General features: G+C 42.0%; 2 protein-coding genes across 4 annotated transcripts in view; one reads left to right on the top strand and one right to left on the bottom strand.

Annotated features, from left to right (window-relative positions):
- Window positions 1–20,526, bottom strand: part of GFM1 (G elongation factor mitochondrial 1) — a 43,328-nt gene that overhangs the window by 8,902 nt on the left and 13,900 nt on the right. The window contains exons 9-14 of the mRNA XM_041734267.1: window positions 18,803–18,940; window positions 17,140–17,241; window positions 15,309–15,365; window positions 11,975–12,112; window positions 11,023–11,105; window positions 579–741 (exon numbers count right to left, since the gene is read on the bottom strand). Of these exons, the coding sequence (XP_041590201.1) occupies window positions 579–741; window positions 11,023–11,105; window positions 11,975–12,112; window positions 15,309–15,365; window positions 17,140–17,241; window positions 18,803–18,940 (681 nt within the window). The remainder of the gene's footprint in view (window positions 1–578; window positions 742–11,022; window positions 11,106–11,974; window positions 12,113–15,308; window positions 15,366–17,139; window positions 17,242–18,802; window positions 18,941–20,526) is intronic.
- Window positions 4,902–10,993, top strand: LXN (latexin). 3 transcript variants are annotated; one of them, XM_041734270.1, is made up of 7 exons: window positions 4,902–4,966; window positions 5,453–5,600; window positions 6,019–6,081; window positions 7,346–7,523; window positions 7,758–7,894; window positions 10,329–10,391; window positions 10,663–10,993. In XM_041734270.1, the coding sequence occupies exons 2-7, from the start codon at window positions 5,472–5,474 to the stop codon at window positions 10,759–10,761; spliced, it is 669 nt and encodes a 222-aa protein (XP_041590204.1). In that variant the 5' UTR covers window positions 4,902–4,966; window positions 5,453–5,471; the 3' UTR covers window positions 10,762–10,993. The 3 variants fall into 3 exon arrangements, with proteins under 3 accessions (XP_041590204.1, XP_041590203.1, XP_041590202.1); XM_041734269.1 differs by lacking the exon at window positions 4,902–4,966 and adding an exon at window positions 5,012–5,181; XM_041734268.1 differs by lacking the exon at window positions 4,902–4,966 and having other exon boundaries at window positions 5,370–5,600.

Below are 20,526 nucleotides of genomic sequence, written 5' to 3'. Positions count from 1 at the left end.
AATCTCCGGGTTGTGAGATCGAACCCCGCACTGGGCTCCGTGCTGGGCAGAGCCTGCTTAAGAAATCCCGCCCCCCCCCCCAGAAGCTTATATATCAAGCATGTTTAATAAATAGTTGCTAGTGCATGTCTTTAAAATGCTAGCTACAATTTTGAGATAGTTGAACTAGGAGAAAGGGGTTTAGCCCTCTTAGAGAAAGAACTGCTGCTCCATTTAAAAAAAAAAAGAAGAAAGAGAACGATTTCCCCCTTGCTGTCATAGCATATCTTTATATCTCTTCAACTTAATAAATTGAAGATTAAATCAGATAAAGAAGCAGGACTTCTTTATCTGATTTAACTAAAATGAACCATGGAAGACGATGTGATAGAAACAGGATGGGAGGGGTGCCTGGCTGGCTCAGTCAGAAGAGAATGCAACCCCTCTCAGGGTCGTGAGTTTGAGTCCCACACTGGATGTAGAAATTACTTGGGTAAAGAAAACTTAAAAAAAAAAAAAGAAAAAAAAAGAAATACCTAATTTGATTTGATATCTAATAAACTGGTTGAAAAACATGCAATAAAGTTATTTGTTTTTACCTTTTCTACTGCAGGCACAAACTGCTTTGGAACATTTGCCCCAAATGTTTCATCTGAAAACTCCAACTTAGTGTAGTTCTCTGGGTCCAGAGGCTCCAGTACACCTATCACTTTTCCAAACTGGCCTGCACCGCCCGACTGTTTTTTATGTGTAAATTCAAACCTGAAAGTGATTTAGGAGGGGGGGAAAAATCAACACAGCATTATGTTAATTACCAAAATGAAATAATTCCTACTGATCTAAATGAAAAACCACATTTCACCATTTTCACTTTTTCTTTTGAGTACTTTGCCATAAAATCTCATTGTGAAATTTATTTAAAAAGCAATTCTCTCTTTCCTGTTTTTACTTGGCAGCGAGGGTGAGGTTCAACACCAAAGTAATCTAGGGTTTTCTTTAATCCTGCCAATTCTTCACTTCACAGGTAGAAAAGCACAAAGGTTAGAAGTCGGTCTGAGGTTCTTGGTCTAGTAACCTACGTTCCCACGAGCCTATCCTATTCTTGTGGAATCCCTCCCTTTCCCAGACACAGGGTTCGCTTCTTAAATGCCTACAACTGAAGACAGTCCCTTGAAAATGGGAGCTCTGCAGTTAATTTATTGAGACGGTTCCTATCTGAGCTGACCACATGGACTTTACGGAGTGACGCAATACAAGGGAAGGGAGTTCTGGGGGGATTACCACCTAAGAGGAGTAATGGCAAAATAGTGACTAACAAGTCAGTCATTCAGAGACATACAGGGACAGATCAGTGCTCACTTCAAACCACTCGTGGCAACAGAAATACAATAGTATGTTCATATACATATTAAACATTTGTGAACATACACTAGTTCACTGAAAAAAAAAAATAGCAGGAGTATTTACTGTCTGCAAAGCATCTCTCCCTTTAAACTGAAACCTTCCTCAAGATAAGATGAGGGGCCCCTGAGTGGCTCAGTCGGTTGAGCATCTGCCTTCAGCTTGGGTCATGAGCCCGGGGTCCTGGGATGGAGCCCTGCTCCTCAGGGGGCTCCCTGCCCAGTGCGGAATCTGCTTCTCCGTCTCCCTTTGCTACTCTCCCTGCTTGTGCTGTCAAATAAATAAATAAAATCTTAAAAAAAAAAAAAAAAGTAAAGACCTCAAGATGAAAGAGGCCAAAAAGGCCAGCTGCTTTCAAAATTATCTCCGATAACTGCAGGCAAATGGACACTAATGAGTGTGCTCCTACATACAGATCTATGAGTGCTTTGGAATTACTGAACATTAGTTTTGGTAGGAGATGCCAGCTTGGAATACGTGGGTTTCATAAAAAGCCTAAGTGTGAATGCGCCTTTAAATAATCTCCCAGTTGCCAAGAGATTTGGGATGGGCTGAGAAAAACAAAATGCTGGAAGGTTAATTTTTCTGGGAGGGAAAACAACAGCTATCAGAACTAAGAGAACAAAAGCAGAAGGGAAAACAACTGCCAAAGCAGCACAGAATGACGGAAGGGATTCCACAACCGTGGTCCACTGACAAACTGTTGGGTATGCACAAGTTCTCGGAGACATCTAAAATTTTGTTTTCAATTTGACGATAACATAACATCTATACAAATATACCCTTGACCTGTGCTATCTATGGGGTAACCAAGGATGTTTACATTTAAGCTAGAATTTTTAAGATATTTAAATTTAGGGATCCCTGGGTGGCTCAGCGGTTTAGCGCCTGCCTTTGGCTCGGGGCACAATCCTGGAAGTCCTGGGATCGAGTCCCGTGTCGGGCTCCCTGCATGGAGAATGCTTCTCCCTCTGCCTGGGTCTCTGCCTCTCTCTCTATCATGAATAAATAAATCTTTAAAAAAAAAAAAGATATTTAAGTTTAGTTCCTCAGTTGCACTACTAGTCATATTTTAAGTAGTCCACAGTCAAATGTGGGAAGTAGCTACGGTCCAGAGCGGCGCACTGGGACATTTCCATCACTGCACAAAGGTCTACAGGACAGCAGCGCTCTCAAGGGCCAGTTCACAAACGAGTAAGTTTCAGGGGCCACGTTTGAAGCATCATCAAGTGGATGCCAAATAATGGAACACCAGGTGCCAGGCTTGTGCTAAGCAGTTTTTATGGATTATTTGTTCTTCACCACAACCTATGATGTGTGCACTATTTCTAGCACCATTTTACAGATGAGAAACCTGGGATCAGAGAAGCTACCTAACTTGCCAAACATGATGTAGCTATTAAGTGGCAGAGCCGGGATATGCACTCAAACTAAGTCTCTTAATCAAACATTTTTCTAGAGGGCAGAACACAAACTGATATAACCTGCAAATGAGGATTTCACTTAAACAGCTGTGAGAGGAACGGTATACGAAGACAAACTTTACAGTAACAGACAAGGGATAGAAGAACTGAGACATCACTCGGTAGGCAGCTCACAGGTGTGCTGGAGGTAGAAGAACCCATGCTCCAGTCATCAGGCCACTAGCATGTCGTGAAAGGCAATTTTGTTTTGGGAAAACATCATCTCTCACAAAAGTATTAGTGTTAATTAGAACTGCGTTGATTTTATGTCTTTTGTAAATTTATTTTGATTTTACAGTTGTAAAGTTGCAAGCTGCAGACCTTTTTACTTAGTTTTATGCTCATGCAGTTACATAAAATTATAATAATTAACCTGATCCCAGAGACCTGTAATAATTTTGTTACTTTAAAGGAAACCCATAGGGATGCCTACGTGGCTCAGTGGTTGAGCATCTGCCTTTGGCTCAGGGCGTGATCCTGGGATTGACTCCAGCATCAGGCTCCCAGTGGGGAGCCTGCTTCTCCCTCTGCCCCTCTCTAACTCTCATGAATACATAAATAAAATCTTAAAAAAAAAACAAAACTAAAAAACAAAGGTAACCTGTATATTATTCAAATTTGAAGATAAAAGCCTTGGACTAACCATTCATAAAGCTTTAGTACGTAAGATTTTAAGGACTCATGTATAGGAATGAGATTCTCTTAGTGCAGTTTATTAACATCTAGATAAACAGTTAAATGTTTTAATGTGGAAATTATACTTTGGGGGCATCTGGGTGGCTAAGTCGGTTTAAGCATCTACCTTCAGCTGAGGTCATGATCCCAGGATCCTGGGATGGAGTCCTGCAACTGGCTCGCAGCTTCTCGGTCCTCCTGTTCTTGCACGTTCACTCTCTCTCCCTCTCAAATAAATAAATTAAATTAAATCTTTAAATATATTATACTTTGAAAAGAATATAAACGTGTGCTTTTAGTAAATGCCTAATATGTCACCACATACTACCTAGCTTTGATCTATAGTATTCATAAAGCTTCAAGTGGTGACTTCATCCAGGAGGCTCACAGTATATTTCCAACCACTCCAACTGGAAATAACCAGGAGGTGTTAACTAGCTATTCGTGAAACTTAAATCTTCATTATCAGCAAAAAGCTCTGTCAGCATCACTGGAATGTACTCAGCTACTCTTTCCTGGACACTATCAAAAAGACCTAAGATTCAAACAATGCACACACACACACACACACACAGACAACCTAGGAAGTTGGCTGATGAATGACTCACCCTCTCAGTCTCAAAAAGAAAAACCTTTCATTTTTTTTTTTTTTAGAAAAAGCTTTAAGAGAAGAAACTAACCTCCTCATCCTCTACTTGCTTGATGGTTGGCTAATGTAACTAGAAAGGACAGAAATGTCTTACTCCTTACATTTTTAAATAATATACTTACTGCAAATACTTTATTAGTAAATGAAAAAGGGTATTTGAGGAAAAGAACACATTACAAATACATTTTTATTCTTTAAAGCACCACAACAGGGCAGCCCGGGTGGCTCAGAGGTTCAGCGCCACCTTCAGCCCAGGCTGTGATCTGGAGACCCAGGGTCGGGTCCCAGGTCGGGTCCCCCCTCTGCCTGGGTCTCTGCCTCCCTCTTTCATGCAAAAATAAGTAAGATCTTAAAAAAAAAAAAAAAAAAAAAGCACCACGACACATATGCCAACCCAAAGAACTTTCAAAGAAACTTCAAAGATCCGTTTTGAGAAAAAAGTAAAGAATTTCTGTATCGGAGATGACAAGCTAAGGGAAGGTCCGGCCGTGCCCCGGGTCCTCAGCAGGTCCCAGGCCTCCATCCGGCCCATTCAAAGGCAACGCGACAAGGCGCTCAAGAAACCGGGAGTGAAGTGCAGGGTCCGCGCCTGCTTCCGCAGCTCACAAGGTCTGTTGGAAGTTGCTTCCCCGTCCTGCCTTAAGTTCAGTCGTGATTTTTTTTTTTTTTAAAGATCTGACTTATTCCCGACACACAGAGGCGGGGACACAGGGCGCGGCAGGCCCGGGGCGGGGGGAGCCGGGAGCCCCCGGGGATCCCACAGGTCTGATTCTTGGGCTGTGATTTCAAAGTGATCCAGGTTAGAAGCCGGTTTGAGAGCAGAACGTCGCGTCTCTACGAGGCGGGGGAGGGCGCAGGGCTGGAGCCCACGGGTCGGCGGGCGGGCCCACGGGGGAGGGGAGGAGGCCGAGGGGTGACGGGGTGACTCACGGCCCGCTCCTCTGCACTTCGCCCCCTGCCCCGCCCGCAGTGGAGGCCCCAGCGGCCCCCTCCGCTCCCCGCCCGTCGGTGAAGGTGGGTGACGGCCTCGCCCCTGCCCCTGCCCCTGCCCCCGCCCCCGCCTCCCGCGGGAAAGGCCGGGGCTCCGGAGGGGGATGAGCGGCAGGGGCGGGGCAGGGCGGGGAGGGAAGGGGGCGGGGCGGGGCGGAGCGGGGGAGCCAGGCCCCCGGGGGAGCCGGGAGCCGGAAGGAGGAGGGGGGGAAGCCGCCCCGCCCCGCCCCATCCCCACCCGGCCGGCTCCGTCCCTGCCGGCTCCCTCCCTCCCTGCCGGCTCCCTCCGCCGCAGGCCCCGTCCGCCGCCGAGCATGGAGATCCCGCCGACCCAGTTCCCAGCGGCGCGGGCGGCCTCGGTGGCCGAGAACTGCATCAACTACCAGCAGGGGACCCCCCACAAGGTGTTCCAGGTGCAGGCGATCGCACAGGCCAGCGTGCAGGTGAGGCCACGCCGGGGCCGGGCCGGGCAGGGGGCAGGGGGCAGGGGGCGGCGGCGGGCGCGGGGGCGAGGGCGGGCGCGGGGCTCCCCGGCCCGTCTGCCAACAGCGGCCTGCGCTGGGGGAAGCGCCTCTCCGGCCCAGGACCACACGGAGGGGAGGGCGCCGGAGGGGAGGGCGCCGCGGCTCGGGCCGCCCCACCAGGCTGCTTCCATTGCTCTAAAACGTGCGATCGGAGGCTGCTCCGGTGCCGCGGCCGGGGTGCGGGCGGGGGTGCGGGCGGCCTGGGCCTCGGCGTCCCTCCCTCGTCCCTCCCTCACCCCACCGGGCGCCGCCGCCCCAACCACACGAGAATCCTATTTTCCTGACAACACAAAGAACCGAGTTATTTTTGTAATAACTCACCGCATTTTCTCAATAGGATATTCCGGAAAAAGGACATAAGTATTGCCTTAAGTTTTCTGTGGAAGAAGTTATCCAAAAAGTAAGTGAAATGTCCATCATGAAGTAAAATTTGACTGTGAATATTTTAGATCACGTTTGCTGATCAATCACAGGATCAACTTGCTTTCTGTTTTTAAAGCTATGGAATCCCTGCCTTGAAAAAATGATGAGCATACAAGGGTCCGATTATACTCCTTTAAAAATATATTTTGAGGGATCCCTGGTGGCGCAGCGGTTTGGCGCCCGCCTTCGACCCAGGGCGCGATCCTGGAGACCCGGGATCAAGTCCCACTCGGGCTCCCTGCATGGAGCCTCCTTCTCCCTCCTGTGTCTCTGCCTCTCTCTCTCTCTCTCATAAATAAATAAATAAATCTTAAATAATCTTAAAAATATATGTGTGTGTATATATATATTCTGAGATACATGAGGTAATTCTGTTGAGCTATTTAGAAAAGACACATTTCAGTTCAAATAAATTCCCTTAACAAATGTCATATATTAGGCCAGTCTGACAGGAACAAATGACGTCATTTACTTTCCAGTCACTGTCACTTTATGTCTGCCTTTCCAATTTTCCTTCACTCAGAGAAAGCCAGTGCCTTTAGATAAAATATTTATGAGCAATAAAATGACCAAATGATACCACCATGTTCCTAAGAATTTTTCTGTAATGGGGCAGGGAAATTTAAAAAAATTATATACCTGCCAAACTGTTAGTGAGACAAACTTAAAAAGACCCTACAATTTGTTTACCTAAATATCTTAAAATTAGAAAAATTAAAAGTTTGCCCTTTTGTTGAGCATAATTAAGGAGATACAGGCTGACATGAGGACATTTATTAAGATACCCGGGCTGCTGGACAGCCATCTTTCAAGGCAGAACCCATGCTACTATTTTCTGATTTTACATCTAGACAGATTACTGTATCTGGGCTTGAGAATATTTCTGTTATTCAGAAGCAGAGAGTAAAGAGAGTAATAGACTTAAAAAGTAACCAAAGTCTAAAGGTAGTATGTGAAGTCAAGACTAAAATCTGGCCTTACAAATGGACACCCCATTAATACTAAAATAATAAAGTTTTAAGATGGATTATAAGTTACTATACTCTATAAGTCATAAAAGAAGTTATCTATATTTTAGATGCCTTCTAGAAAACTGTTAAGCCAACCTAATTAGCTATCTCTGTCAAGTGTGGAATACCATGGGGGCGGGGGCAACATTCTAAATGTTGTAACTCAAGAATGACAACTAGTGATGCATGGCCATCTGCATCTAAAGATTTTTTGCAAAATGTTTCAAACAGCAAGTTACCCTGAACTGCACAGCTGAAGTCCTTTACCCTCTGACGGGACAAGATACCGCACCAGAAGTCAACTTCACATTTGAAGGAGAAATTGGAAAGAACCCAGATAAAGAAGATAACACATTTTACCAAAGACTCAAGTCCATGAAGGAACCACTTGAAGCACAAAATATTCCAGGTACATAAATATGACATGGAGACATTTTTCAACTTTAGCGTTTGCAAAAATATTCATTAGGAGTCTAATTCAACACAGGAGGGCCTTGCAAATTTACAGATGCGTCGCTTAACCGAGTCCTATTCTGTGCACGTTTGAAGGAAACTCGAACAGGACTTGGAATTTAGACCTCACAGAGGTTTGATCCCTTGTATGTAAAGGGCTTCCACTTACCAGTGCCGTCCCCCCCTCCAGACGGTCTCGGGCACGTGCCCCCGGAGATGGAGCCAGTCCGACACCTGGCCTGGGTCGCCTGCGGTTACGTTATATGGCGGAACTCGACGGAGAACACGTGGTACAAAATGGCAAAGATTCACACGGTCAAGCAAGTGGTAAGTGGCTTCTGTAGCCAGCAGCAGTAGGAGGTGTGCCGGGCGGAGCGCGCGGCCCCTCGGAGTGGACGGGCGCTGGCCGGGGCGGTCCGTGCCTGCGCTCGGCGTCCTAGAGACGAGGGCTCTGGCGATCGAACTTTCGGATTCAAGTCCCTATAGCTCTGCAAGCGAACCACCTCGGCTTTCCCACTCCCGAAGTGGCAGCCCGGCTGCTCAGGGACGTGCCTGGCATTTTCCTGCCCCGAGGATCTGCCGCAACAAAATCTTAGCCTCTTTTAATCCTTGCGACGCTTGCTGTTTGTTTATCATGTTCTTTTATAACCAGTTTAGTCATAATCTGCAGCCTCAGACCTACTGCTGTCCTGGTGATAAGTCTGATAGGACCATTCAGAACGGGCTCTTTCTGGTCTTTAGAGAGATCAAGTCAGCCTCACATTTTAGCTTTATGAAGAGATTAAAGAGAAAAAAATAATAAGGGCAAGTGTTGATGTCTAAATGGATATCAAGGAAAACAGAGTGCCAGCCTTTAGAAACGACAAACACCCATCTTTTGCTTCAACGTGGATGGAACTGGAGGGTATTATGCTGAGTGAAATAAGTCAGTTGGAAAAGGACAAACATTATATGGTCTCATTCATTTGGAGAATATAAAAATTAGTGGAAGGGAATAAAGGGAAAGGAGAGAAGATGAGTGAAAGTATCAGTGAGGTGACAAAACATGAGAGACTCCTAACTCTGGGAAACGAACAAGGGGTGACGGAAGGGGAGGAGGGCAGGGGGTTGGGGTGACTGGGTGACGGGCACTGAGGGGGGGCACTTGGCAGGATGAGCACTGGGTGTTATGCTATATGTTCGCAAATTAAACTCCAATTAAAAATTAATAATAAAAAAAGAAAAACAGAGTGCAGAGAAACCATAATAAACAGTTTTAGTTCTATAAGAGAAAAGGACGTTCCAAATGACCTGTTTCAGCTTGTTGGAAACAAACTGCAAGGCAGCTGGAGCACCTGTGCTCCGCAGGCTTTTGCCACCACTTATTAGACACCCACGGGCCCTGGAGGGCAGGATACCCAATGACAATAGCTAGAATATAATGCCAATACCTAACATAAATACCACAAGAACATTTTAAGAGCCTTTTTAAAAAAAATTTTAAGTAGGCTTTGTACCCAGCATTGAGCTAACACAGGGCTTGAACTCACGACCCTGAGATCAAGACCTAAGCTAAGATCAAGAGTCAGATGCTTAACCAACTGAGCCACCAAGGCATCCCAACTGAGGAGTTTTTTAATGCATTTCTATAGATATCAACTTTGGTTACAAATTCCTACTGGGCTATTGAGGCCTCAAATAATTGAGTATCATGTCTGGGTTACAGAGGTTATACAATCATAATCATGGTTTTCAGGGCAGGATTTTGTAGCAAAATATGTTCAAGACAATGCTAGAAGTTGTATGAAAGAAAACTCCTGTAACCCTTCATCAAAGCTTTAAAGCATTAATTAAAATTTCAGCTGAAAGGCTGACTGCACATTTATAATCAGTATTAACCAAAGGGGCCACAGGAGCTGCCCCTCAGACGCCAGGGCTTGTTTCAATACATTGATTATAAGCCTTAAAGAACCTTGGGTAAGTACAGCAAATCTCTGGTGAATACAGTTTTAAACGATGTGGATGCCGTATTTCTGTGTAGCTAATGGCATAAATACTTTATATGCACAAACCAATAAGCAGCACAGATCGAAGCTTTAATTGCAAAACCATATTAACTACATTCATTACATTTTCCTATTTTCAGTTTTTAAAGAGAGAATTTCTATTATAAAATTGGTTTCCTTTAATGTAAACACTCATTTCAGTAGCTTATTCCTTAAAACGATGCTTTTCTGAATAATAGAAACATTGAGGAATCTTAAATGACAAACTTTAGATCATAATGCTCTGAAGTAGCTACCACAACTCAGAACCTAAAAGGGGTATACAACTTTTAGAATAACAGATGAAATATGATTTTAAAATGTAGTTTGAGAGAAAACTTATTCATAAGAACATAGTTTTTCTCTCTTTTTCTTTTCTTTCTTAAGAGATAGAGAATAGGCACAGGCATTGGGTAAGATGGGAGAGGGAGGGAGAAGGAATCTCAAGCAGGCTCCACACCCAGTGTCGACCCAATGCAGGGCTCCATCTCATGACCCTGAGATCGTAACCTGAGCTGAAACCAAGAGATGGACACCTAACCAGCTAGCCACCCAGGTGCCCCAAGAACACAGCTTTTCCGATCAGACTAATTAAAGTATAACATTCAATTTTTATTTTTACTTATTAAATTATTATCTATTATTATCTAGTAACAAAAGCTGAATTTTAAAATGAACATATCATTTTTGCCAAAGATACTAAGTTTTAAACACCAGGTTTTTATTTTTTATGACAGCAAAGAAATGATGACTTCATTGAGTTAGACTACACTGTTCTACTTCATGACATTGCATCTCAGGTAAAGTATCATTTACCTTTATTTGATGAGACTTTGAAAACTAAGACTTGTTTTATAGCCAGAGCGTATGTCTTATTAATTTTGACTCTAAACCAGAATCCATGTAAATTAATACGGACACTAGGTTCAAGTATATTATACTTGTAGCCATTTAGCTTCTTTTTTGCTGTTCTTTTTAAGGACTGTTTTGTCTCTAACAAAATCTAAACCCAACATTTTTTCCTTAAAATGTTTTCTGAATTTTACCACAGCTTTAGTTTTTTACTTGCAGGAGATTATTCCTTGGCAAATACAAGTTCTCTGGCATCCGCAATATGGTACTAAAGTCAAACATAATACCCGTCTGCCAAAGGAAGCTCAACCGGAATAAATGAAGACCCTATCAATGAAGTGTCAGCTTCCTTTTAATGATGTGTATGCCTGTCTTCACTGATACCTACATGGTGCCATGCAAATCCCAAAGTGTAACTTGGTATAAATGTCTTCGTTACAGTATGGAACCATACAGATTCCACACAGTAGAGAGAATCATGATGTAAAAGGGTCCCAACGCTAATAGTGGTATGTATATCCCATAATAAAAAGCTTCGATTACAGCCTCACAGCATGTTTAATTGTGTTGCATACTTACGGGACAGGGGCAGTAATGGTCTCTCTGAAGGCAACTTTCGGCTTTCCTGTGACACAAGGACAGCCATATTCTCTTTCCATCCTCTAAAAAGAAGAGAGGGGAGTTAATTTTTTCATGTGCTTAAAAAAATAAACTGAAAGAAGAAAAATCCTAAGACTCTTAACTGCCTCTGAAGTACTCATTTAAATATGATTAAAATGATAAATCTCAAATCACTGAGGTATCTTAGAAAGGTTAGAAACATCAATACAAACTACTTTTAAAGATTTTATAATCAATTCCAACTTAGACTGTTTAACGGACACTTGTCTCTAGTTAATTCAATCACCAAAACTTCACCTTTGTTGCATATTATTACATATTCTCTGGAATAGCGTATGTCAGAGTTTTCTACTATCTTAACTTCAAAAATATGATCACGAGAATTTTTTATCATTTGTCAAATAGCTTTTGTTTTCATTCATAGATACAGAAGACCTTTCCTAGCAAAAGTACAGCCTATCTACTCTTCCTGTATCTATATTCTAATAATCTTCAAGTACTGACTAGAGAAGAAAATAGGCAAGAAAGGGCCTCAAGAGTGGGTACTTCCAGGCCAACTTCCTCAGCAGGTCTCTCCCTGCAGACTGTCTCCCTAAGGCTGGGACCAGGATTCGCCTGACCTAGGGGTGGATGGATGACCTAGGAGTGGATGGATGATCTTATTGCAAATAACTTGATTTGGAGTCGTGATTCTAGGAGTCTGCAAATGTTTTACAAATAAAAGGATTCAGGATCAAAAATAATTAATTTGTAAGAGATAGTAACATTTGTAACGTAACTGAATGCAAACCAGAATGAAGTCTGAAGAATCACTATTAGTTTGCAGTCATTAGACTAAGAATCATTGACTTGTAACAAAACACAGACATATATAAAATGAATTTAAGTTAACTTCCTTGTGACTCATTACCTGAGCATAGATTTCTAGGTGTAATTCTCCCATTCCAGATACAATGGTCTCTTTGCTCTCATTGTCGAAGTGGACTTTAAATGTGGGATCTTCTCTTGTAAACCTGCCAATACCTTTTGAAAATTTTTCCAGATCATTCTTTAAAAAAAGAAAGTCATTACACATTTTACTAAGCATAATAGGCAATAGGATGATTGAAAGAACTTTACTAAATGACATCAAATACATGAACAGTTAGGAAATAGCAGTGACCCTACCCAGTTCCTAGGCCAGACCCTCTCAACACGGGAGCTTGGACACCATACAGTCAAGAGGGCTGACAGGATTTTCTTTCCGTAACAAGATACAAAACAAGAGTCCGAGACTCCACTCTGCCCTTTCCTGTTATATCCTTAGGTGTACAGAAACTGTCCATCTGTGGAAAACTGCCCGTGAAGCAGAGAGAAGAATTGTGTTACTCTGCTACATTCTAGAAATGGTACACGTAATCAAAGGAAGCAGCGTGTTTACCAAGACCTGATTGTAGCTCCAAGCAGGCCACGGAAGACCAAAAGGAAGGCAAATGACACAGAGACTTCTCCTGTTCAAAACAACCTGCCTGGAGGCACCTTTATGCTCCTTAGATAGAATTCCATACCTGGTAGGTAGAAGTATGGTCCCCTGAGGATGTGCCCTAATCCCCCCAAACTCGGGACTGCTACTTTATGTGGTGACAGGGACTGCGCAGAGATGATTAAAGTTCTAACTTTGAAATGGGAAGATTACCATGAAGAACTGGGCTGGCCCAATGTAATCACACGAGCCTTTAAAAAGGAAGAGGAATACAGAAGGAGAGCTCGAATGAGGAAGGAGAGGCAGAGGATACTTGAAGCACATAAGGGACTGATTTCATGGCTGAAGATGGGATGGGGCTATGAGCCTGGGAAAACAGGGAGCCTCTAGAAGCTAAAAAAAAAAAAAACAAAACAACAACAAAAAAACAGGCCCCAGGTGACAGTCACCAAAGAAATGGGGACCCCAGTCCTAACAGCCACCAGGAGCTGAATTTTGCCAATAATCTGAGTAAGCAAAAGATAAAAGGTCCCCTTGAGCCTCCAGAAAGATACTCCCTGTCAGTATCTTGATTTTAGTCAATTAAGAACTATGTCAAAGGGATCCCTGGGTGGCGCAGCGGTTTAGCGCCTGCCTTTGGCCCAGGGCTCAATCCTGGAGACCCGGGATCGAGTCCCACGTCGGGCTCCCGGTGCAAGGAGCCTGCTTCTCCCTCTGCCTATGTCTCTGCCTCTCTCTCTGTGTGACTATCATGAAAAAAAAAAAAAAAAAAAGAACTATGTCCGATTTCTAACACCATAAAATAAATACATTTGTGCTATCTTAAGCCACCAAGCTTGTGGTACGCTATGGCAGCAACAGGAGACATACCCTGAATCACCAGTACTTAACAGCTATCACGTGTGCATGGAACTGTGCTGTAGGTTTTGAATATGTACTTCAAATTCTACCCACAATGCTGCAAGACACAATTACCCACATTTCACAGGTGAGGAAACTAGATGTAGAAAGGCTGAGTGACTTGTTCAAGGCCACAGAGCCACTGCATGGCAAAGCTGGCACCGAATCCTGGGTTAGTCTCTCTGAAGTCTTCTGCCTTTTCCCTACACTAGCCAGGTACTCTCAACTAGAAGATCATCCTTGCCCCCATTACCAGGATTCACAGCTTGATGCAGTGAGTGACTTCATTATATATATTTTTAAAGATTTAACGAGAGACAAGAGAGAGAAAGAGGCAGAGACCCAGGCAGAGGGAGAAGCGGGCTCCCTGCCCACAGGAGCCCGATGCGGGACTCGATGCCACATCCCGGGATCACGACCTGAGCCAAAAGCAGCCGCCCAACCGCTAAGACACCTAGGTATCCCATGACCTTATTATTTGATTTAAATTAATTTACTCCAGCAAGCAGACAACCTTGAGATACCAAATAACCTTTTAGATATTGATGCCTTTGATTTCCCTTCATTTTTGTGAACTATCAACAGTTAAATATCTTACATATACTCTGAATTGGGAATGAAGAAGCATAAATCACCCCCTGATTATTCAGGGAAAAGAGAAAAGCAAGCAAGTTAGCAAAACACCTGGAACTGTGGCATTTCGCTGTGTAGTAAGATGCAAGGTTTGCCTTTCTTCAAATTTCTTCCTCCCTCAACATTCTTTTTTCAACACTGAGAAGAGTACGGAAAAGCTCATTTCCTCAAAACAGAGGAAGAAGCACCTGTTACTGTATTCATTCACAAGACAATACATCAGAGTATGTTCAGTAAACAACAGTTCCCAGATAAGAGGTCATAACATGTTCACTCAATGCATGAATGAATTCATTGCAATTTACCATATTAACATGACTGTTATGAATGTCAAAGCAACTTAAGAACTCAAACGATTACTGCAGCAACGTGAATTATTCCAACAGCAGGACGAATTCCAGTGGCAGTAATGCCAGTGAGACCCTATTCAAGCAATTCTGGTTTCATAAAAAGCTAAATGACATCAAATCCAACCATAATACCATTATATTTGAAACTAAGAAAGGGGTGCCTGGGTGGCTCGGTTGGTTAAGTGACCAATTCTTGATCTCAGCTCAGGTCTTGATCTCAGGGTCCTGAGTTCAAGCCCACTAGGCTCCACTTGGGTGTGGGGCCTACTTTAAAAAAAAAAAGGGATGGGGCACCTGGGTGGCTCAGTTGGTTAAGCATCTACCTTCGGCTCGGGTTATGATCCTAAGGTCCTGGGATTCAGCCTCACATCAAGCTCCCTGCTCAGCAGAGAGTCTGCTTCTGCCTTGGCCCCTTCCCTTTCTCTCGCTCTAAGTAAAATATTTAAAAAGAGGAAAAGTCCCGTTTGCAGGTTTTCCATGTTATAACCATACAATTCCTAACTACCACATATCCAGAGATGTATTATCATTCATGAGGCAATTAATCTATGTAGCTATTTAATATACTTCAGTAAGGTTTTACTACAACTTAGGACAAACTTTCCTTTTTCCTCTTTTCCATTCCTTTATGATCTGAATATAGGAAAATATTCTTACCTCTTTGGAGCCAATGATACTGTAAAGAGTTAGCACAGTCTTGTGCCTATTTTAAAACCATCAAAATTTTCAGTATAGTGAGAACTAATTACTACCAACAGACAGGTTTTAGAAGCTGATCTCAATACCAAGAAACCATAAGATTACTGGTTATCACAAGGTAATTATGTGTATTGTGGAGAAAGATGGAAAAGAGCTCAAGTTTTTATTGTGCTCTACTGAGAATGAAACCAAACTCCTACCTTGTTAGAAGGCTTCATTGCTATTGAAATGACAGGGTCAGGAACATGAATTGACTCCTAAAATATTTTTTAAAAGAACAGAGAAGAATTCTATTACAGTACTGTTTGGGTCAGAGATGGATTAATTTAATATACTACTTACAAAAGAACAAAGGACAAATATTCGTCAACATTTTTAGGCTAGCCAATATATACCATGCTCTTTGTATTAAATGTATTAATATGACACATTAATAAGTGCATACACTTACATGATCTCTTCCCTCCCAAAATAACAAAAATAGTTTATTAACTGTTTAAGGCCCTTAAGTTTACTGACACATTCACTTTAAACATAATCCTACTGAACCCAAATGCGAAGATGTGGAATTCCTATTGGCTAGTGGCCACATGTGCTGTTGCTGTCTTTTGATAAGCTACTTTATTTAATCAAAATATACCACGACCACTGATTAAACAGAGAAAGGGCACTAGATTCTTTATACACATGATACCTCATTCAATCAATCACAACTCTAACCAGCAGATACCATCCCCATTTTACCAATAAACCATTAAAGGCTTGGAAAGAAGACAAAATAACTTGGCATAGGTGGGACTCTATGAAGGTCTATTTGTTTCAAAGCCTAAGCACTTCCCACAACCTCCAGTCCCTCACATTATTAATTACAAGTATTCAGAGAAGACCTTATACACGATACTTGTTTACAAACCACGAGCCTTCTCTAGATCCCACAGAAAACGGTATAGATTTTTTTGTATCTTAAATCACCATGTAGAACCACAGACACTAGAGAATATTTTATACCTAAAAAGTTAAATGACAAAATTATGAATTCATCACGTAACACAGAACCATTATAGTGCTCATCTGTTAGGGGTGGACCAGTTTTTAACATAAATGACCTACTCTAAATTCCTTCACAAAGGAATTTACAAATTACCCATCCCCCTAGGTACTCATATTCTCTCTTCACTGAATTCAGGAGAGGGACCACCCTCATGAACAGATGATCACACAGAGCACCTGCTCTCCTACCACGGCAAAAAAGGGAAGTGGATGAAGGGAATTCAAAGGCAGGAACTCGGGATCCCTGGGTGGCGCAGCGGTTTGGCGCCTGCCTTTGGCCCAGGGCACGATCCTGGAGACCCGGGATCGAGTCCCACGTCGGGCTCCCGGTGCATGGAGCCTGCTTCTCCCTCTGCCTGTGTCTCTGCCCCTCTCTCTCTCTTTCTGTGTGACTATCATTAAAAAAATTGAAAAAACAAAACAAAACAAAAAAAAAAAACAAAGGCAGGAACTCTTTGAGCAAAGGCAGGAACTCTCCCTTTGGGATCCCTCAGTAATGAAAAGGGACCCTAAGTCAGATGGTCTAGTTGCACCTTCCCTTTGAGTAAGGTTCTATTCTGTGATCCCCTAGTCTACATGGTACAGTTTTGGGGGGGACTGAGGCAAGGGTCCACTCTGGCTGTTAAATTACACTAAGTGGCAGGCCACTGGGATTAGCCTGATTATGGTGACGGGAATTAGAGGCATCAGCCACGGGCAGGCAGATCTCAGGGTAGTCAGCACCACAGAGTTCAGGTATAGCTAGTGGAGATTTTCCCCTCCACGCTAAACCGTAGAGTACTGTGGAATTAAGAAAAACCAAGTAGGTTAGCTTACACAGAGCACTTTGTCTAATGACATCCAAGGAGCCATGACAAATCTAAACTGATGCCTGTGGAAATAAAACTTCTGTGACCGTTTTTCTTAAGTACTAAATGTGCTATATAAAAACACAGACTTTTAAAACTCAAGTGATAAACAGCTTTGAAATTAAACACATACCATGGAAAGGCCACTGTTATTTCTGTTTGTGAATGTGTCTCCACTAGCACAGTCAATGCCAAACAATGCACAGATGTCTCCAGCATACACTTCCTCGACATCCTAAATAAACAAACAACACAAAATAAGACTTGCAGGGAATACAAATCGGGACATGGTAACTGAAAAGCAATCACGCAACAAACACCTAGTATGTACAAAAACATGGCCGAGTCTCACCAGGAATTCCATGGAGAATGAATCCGCTGGAACCAATGTGATGCCCTAACCCAACCAGGGCAAGATACATCTTGAATAGGGGCCTTTAATTGAACCACACCTCAACTGACAAGACTTTACTTTAATGGAAACTCAGCTATGGCATCCTTACGTGGAGGACCTGTAGTCCCGACAGAACGGGTCTCTCACTTCTAAAGTTATTTCTACACATCAAAAAGGATGTATTCCATGTGCTGCCACAGTCAAACAATGAGTTACGTATGACAAAGACAAACAAGGAAAAACTGCAAAGGGAAGTTCTGAAAACAAAGGCAGGAGAATTCAGCCCATTGTACTTAAAATAATCTTAATTTCTCACAGATGCAAGCAGTCATGTAAACACAGGAAATTTAAGAACAAAGCACTGGTGCCTCTTAAGCTTCCTAGTTTTTGTCCATTTATACTGACAGTCCATTCATAACAGCTGTGGCTATGAATGAGCAAGCGCGCCCGAGCCTCTAACCATCCCGCAGATGTAAACATTAGCTTCTGTGCATAAAAACATCTGTGACAATCACTAATCCTCGACCATGCCCCCTGCTGCCTGTCTCACAAAACAGCAATACCATCCAATTCTGAAAGACTGCTTATTCATCTTCCAGGAGAGAGAGAGTTATGACTACCACATATTTCTAAATGGCGTAAGATTTTGCTCAGACTAATCAACCTCTCCAGGAATACAGAGCTGACTTGGGAAAGAGCAGGAGGAGGAGACCACCTCACACACTTGGCATTTCTACCAAGGCCTAACCCTAAAGGATCACAGAGAAGGCTAGGACAGATTCAGAGCTAATTCAAAACTTCAAGCCATATGCCAAAGTTTATTTCCTTGATGAGATTTGAGAGGTTTTAAATCTTCAGATGGATTCTAGCACCAACACGGTCCTTCTGAGGAGGCGTTGGTTCTATAATAGGAATAAAGAGCTCTAAGGCTAATGGGGCTTTAACGTGGGGCCATACTTCTGAAAGTAAATTCACTGAACAATGTGGAACACTGTGTGAATTGATTACTCTCCATTACCTTGGAGAACCACCCTTCCACTCTTATACTCTTTGTAATAACTCTTCTTTTTTTTTTTTTTTTTAGAACTTTGTAATAACTCTTGAGAAAGATGCTGAATCTTGGGTTCTAAGTTGTAGGGAACTGTCCCTTTTCCTTAACCTTTGCACTGAGGAAATATAGCTAATCACAAATAGTGGTAAAATGTATCCTTAACATCTGCTAATTTAGCCCACACCAAAGTGCTGCGTCAGAATTACAGCACATCTAAGCAAAAAGGAAGACATTAGGAAAACTCATTCAGATAGAAGCGAGTTTCTTATGGAGCTCAGGAAACAAAGAAAGCAGATCCACTTCACTTGCGTTAGAGAAATTTCTGATTTCCCAGGAAGGACCTATACTTGCCTCCATCATGTCAGCATGCATGCGAACCAGCCGCTGCACCCGCACTTTCTTTCCTGTCCTCGTGTTATAGATGGTGTCACCCTTTTTCAGCTCTCCTTGATAATTACGGACATAAGTTAACTGTCCAAATCGCCCAGCCTAAAAGTCAAGATTGGGTAAGGCAGAAAGAAGAAAATAAAAGAAACATAAGAATCAAAATTAAGAGAAAAACTTCACAACAACTGCCAATTATTCTTTTCAATTTCAGTAGTATACTTTATACACGTTTTGATTTATTGTCTAATACACTGAAACACTAGCTCGGAGTTAGTAATTCATTAACATGAGTTAAGCGGTTGTTGTTTTTTTGGGTACTTCTTGATTCCTCTGAAATAGAAAATAATTTTAGATGTGTATGGAATAAGCAAATATCCTTTGGCTTCTAATATTATTTTATAAGTTCGGTTTAATACAGTTAAGATATAAAACTCAAGTAAGTTATTGGAAAGACAACAAAAATATAACTAGAAATATTAAGAGTGTACTATATATCTTTAAAAAAAAAAACCTTTGATAAGCACCCGGAAGGCTATATAAATAAGCATTCTTTAAAGTAACTAAATATAGGGGATCCCTGGGTGGCTCAGCGATTTAGCACCTGCCTTTGGCCCAGGATGTGATCCTGGAGTCCTGGGATCGAATCCTACATCACGCTCTCTTCCTTTGCCTGTATCTCTTCCTCTCTCTCTCATGAATAAAGGAAAAAAAAAAAAAGGAAAAAAAAAGTAACTAAATATAAAATAATCAAGGATCATTTCCTCCTTAATACTAACACTAATCAGGGCAGCCCCGGTGGCTCAGCAGTTTAGCTCTGCCTTCGGCCCGGGGTGTGATCTTGGAGACCCGGGATCGAGTCCCGCGTTGGGCTCCCTGCATGGAGCCTGCTTGTGTCTCTGCCTCTCTCTCTGTGTGTCTCCCATGAATAAATAAATATAATCTTGAAAAAAAAGATTAAAAAAAAAACTAACACCAATCAGCTATGTTTTAAAAGTTGCCAATTCTTCCTATATTAATTTATAGGTGTAATAGCAATAGCAATAAAAATCCCAAGAGGAATTTTTAAACATATGATTAATGATTTTATACTTCATTTAGAAAAATGGATAAAAATAGAAATTTCTGAAGTATTATGACAATAAGAAGCTAACCATGACTGATATAAAAACATATTAAATACTCTAAACTTAAAAAGCACAGAAGTAGCACAAATTAAACTGAATAACCCACAAAGTAAAAATATCTAAAACATAGAATATATTGTCAAAAGATGATAATGACAAAAGGTATGACAATGGAAAAATAGAGCAGTGTTCAAAAACCAGTAGTTGGACAACTGGTTCTCTATTTGGAGGCAGAGGAGATACATTTAGAGTGCATCTCACCGCATAAAGCAATATAAATTCCAGCTGGATTAACAATGAAAAAAAAATCCCATCATTAAAAAAGTAGGAGAAAACATTTATGAAATACATACAAAGGAGAGGATTTCTAAGGTTAAACATGAGAGAACTAAAAATGACTGATATATTTGACTATAAATTTTAAACTGCTGATTGTTTTAAAAAATAAGCTTTATTAGAGAAAGATCATTCAAATAAGTAAACATTTTGACACTAATTTTAATAACAAATGAGAGAATTACAAAAGAGGAACTGCATAATCAATATTTGGAAAAATATTCTTAC

The sequence above is a fragment of the Vulpes lagopus genome, chromosome 19, assembly GCF_018345385.1.
Source record: "Vulpes lagopus strain Blue_001 chromosome 19, ASM1834538v1, whole genome shotgun sequence".
Taxonomy (NCBI): Eukaryota; Metazoa; Chordata; class Mammalia; order Carnivora; family Canidae; genus Vulpes; species Vulpes lagopus.
The sequence above is the reverse complement of the archived record's forward strand: the minus strand, read 5'-3'. Positions and strand labels throughout refer to the sequence as shown.

Excerpts from the sequence above, each read along its gene's own strand:
- LXN (XM_041734270.1), top strand. The coding sequence starts at position 5,472 with ATGGAGATCCCGCCGACCCAGTTCCCAGCGGCGCGGGCGGCCTCGGTG. Across the intron at positions 5,601-6,018 it reads TCGCACAGGCCAGCGTGCAG|GATATTCCGGAAAAAGGACA; the intron begins GTGAGGCCACGC and ends TTTTCTCAATAG. Across the intron at positions 6,082-7,345 it reads TGGAAGAAGTTATCCAAAAA|CAAGTTACCCTGAACTGCAC; the intron begins GTAAGTGAAATG and ends TGTTTCAAACAG.